Genomic DNA, 1,449 nt, shown 5'->3' on the forward strand with positions numbered 1-1,449 from the left:
GATGAAGGTGCCCTCTGGTGGATGAATGAGGTTACAGCTGTCAGTCTTGAAGACTATATTGATGAAGGCGCCCTCTGGTGGATGAATGAGGTTACAGCTGTCAGCCTTGAAGAATATATTGATGAAGGCGCCCTCTGGTGGATGAATGAGGTTACAGCTGTCAGCCTTGAAGAATATAATGATGAAGGCGCCCTCTGGTGGATGAATGAGGTTACAGCTGTCAGCCTTGAAGACTATAATGATGAAGGCGCCCTCTGGTGGATGAATGAGGTTACAGCTGTCAGCCTTGAAGAATATATTGATGAAGGCGCCCTCTGGTGGATGAATGAGGTTACAGCTGTCAGCCTTGAAGAATATATTGATGAAGGCGCCCTCTGGTGGATGAATGAGGTTACAGCTGTCAGCCTTGAAGAATATAATGATGAAGGCGCCCTCTGGTGGATGAATGAGGTTACAGCTGTCAGCCTTGAAGACTATAATGATGAAGGCGCCCTCTGGTGGATGAATGAGGTTACAGCTGTCAGCCTTGAAGACTATAATGATGAAGGCGCCCTCTGGTGGATGAATGAACATCATCTTCCTCCAAACTGCAGAAACTTCACCAGCTACATATGTCCTCTTGTGCGTTATGTTACGGCTCAACCATTTTGGATTATTTTTCAGTGCGGCTTTGGCACGTGACCGTCCACATAAAAGTTTCTAGTTATTTTAGGGAGCGTGAACTCTGCTCCGTTCAGTTCTTTAGTGAGGATGATCTGACATCCGAGTCTGGAGTTTTCTTGGAGCATCGGTGCCATGTCCAGCATGTCGTCTTCCCTGAGAAAGCAGAAACATTTGTGAGACATTTCTGGCAAGTGCAGAGGGAATGCAGTTCCATCTATCACCACTAGATGCTTAGGTGAATGCCTTAGGTTTCAGTCATAGGGGTGGCGCTTTTGCTGGGTTCAGTCACTGTCACTCAAGTTCAGGCATGATTTTTTTTTTTAACCTTGGTCACACCGCCCGCATTGTAAACATTACACCGATGATCCTTCACCACCACTTCTTTGCTGAGCTCCGCCCATTATGGTCTTGACATCACAGGTCCTTCACCACCACTTCTCCAATACTCAGCTCTGGAGATAAGCAGAGGAGAAGCGGTGGTGAAGGACCTGTGGTGATATCACAACCATGTGACCGTAATGAGTAGAGCTCAGCTCACCAATTCTCCTCTGCTGATCTCCACCCATTATGGTCACCTCAGGTCCTTCACCACCACTTCTCTGCTGGACTCTGCCCATTATGGTCGCATGGTCATGACATCACCATAAGTCCATCACCACTACTACTACTCCTCTGCAGGACTCTGCCCATTATGGTCGCATGGTCATGACATCACCATAGGTCCATCACCACTACTACTCCTCTGCTGGACTCTGCCCATTATGGTCGCATGGTCATGTTATCACC

General features: G+C 47.8%; 1 protein-coding gene across 1 annotated transcript in view; it reads right to left on the bottom strand.

Moving 5' to 3' along the window:
• Window positions 1–561: 561 nt before the first annotated feature.
• The window catches only part of FDX2 (ferredoxin 2), a 10,751-nt gene continuing 9,863 nt past the window's right edge, over window positions 562–1,449 (bottom strand). The window contains exon 6 of the mRNA XM_075327413.1: window positions 562–816. Coding sequence (XP_075183528.1) covers window positions 660–816 — 157 coding nt within the window. The 3' untranslated portion in view covers window positions 562–659. The remainder of the gene's footprint in view (window positions 817–1,449) is intronic.

The sequence above is a fragment of the Anomaloglossus baeobatrachus genome, chromosome 1 (assembly GCF_048569485.1).
Source record: "Anomaloglossus baeobatrachus isolate aAnoBae1 chromosome 1, aAnoBae1.hap1, whole genome shotgun sequence".
Classification (NCBI taxonomy): Eukaryota; Metazoa; Chordata; class Amphibia; order Anura; family Aromobatidae; genus Anomaloglossus; species Anomaloglossus baeobatrachus.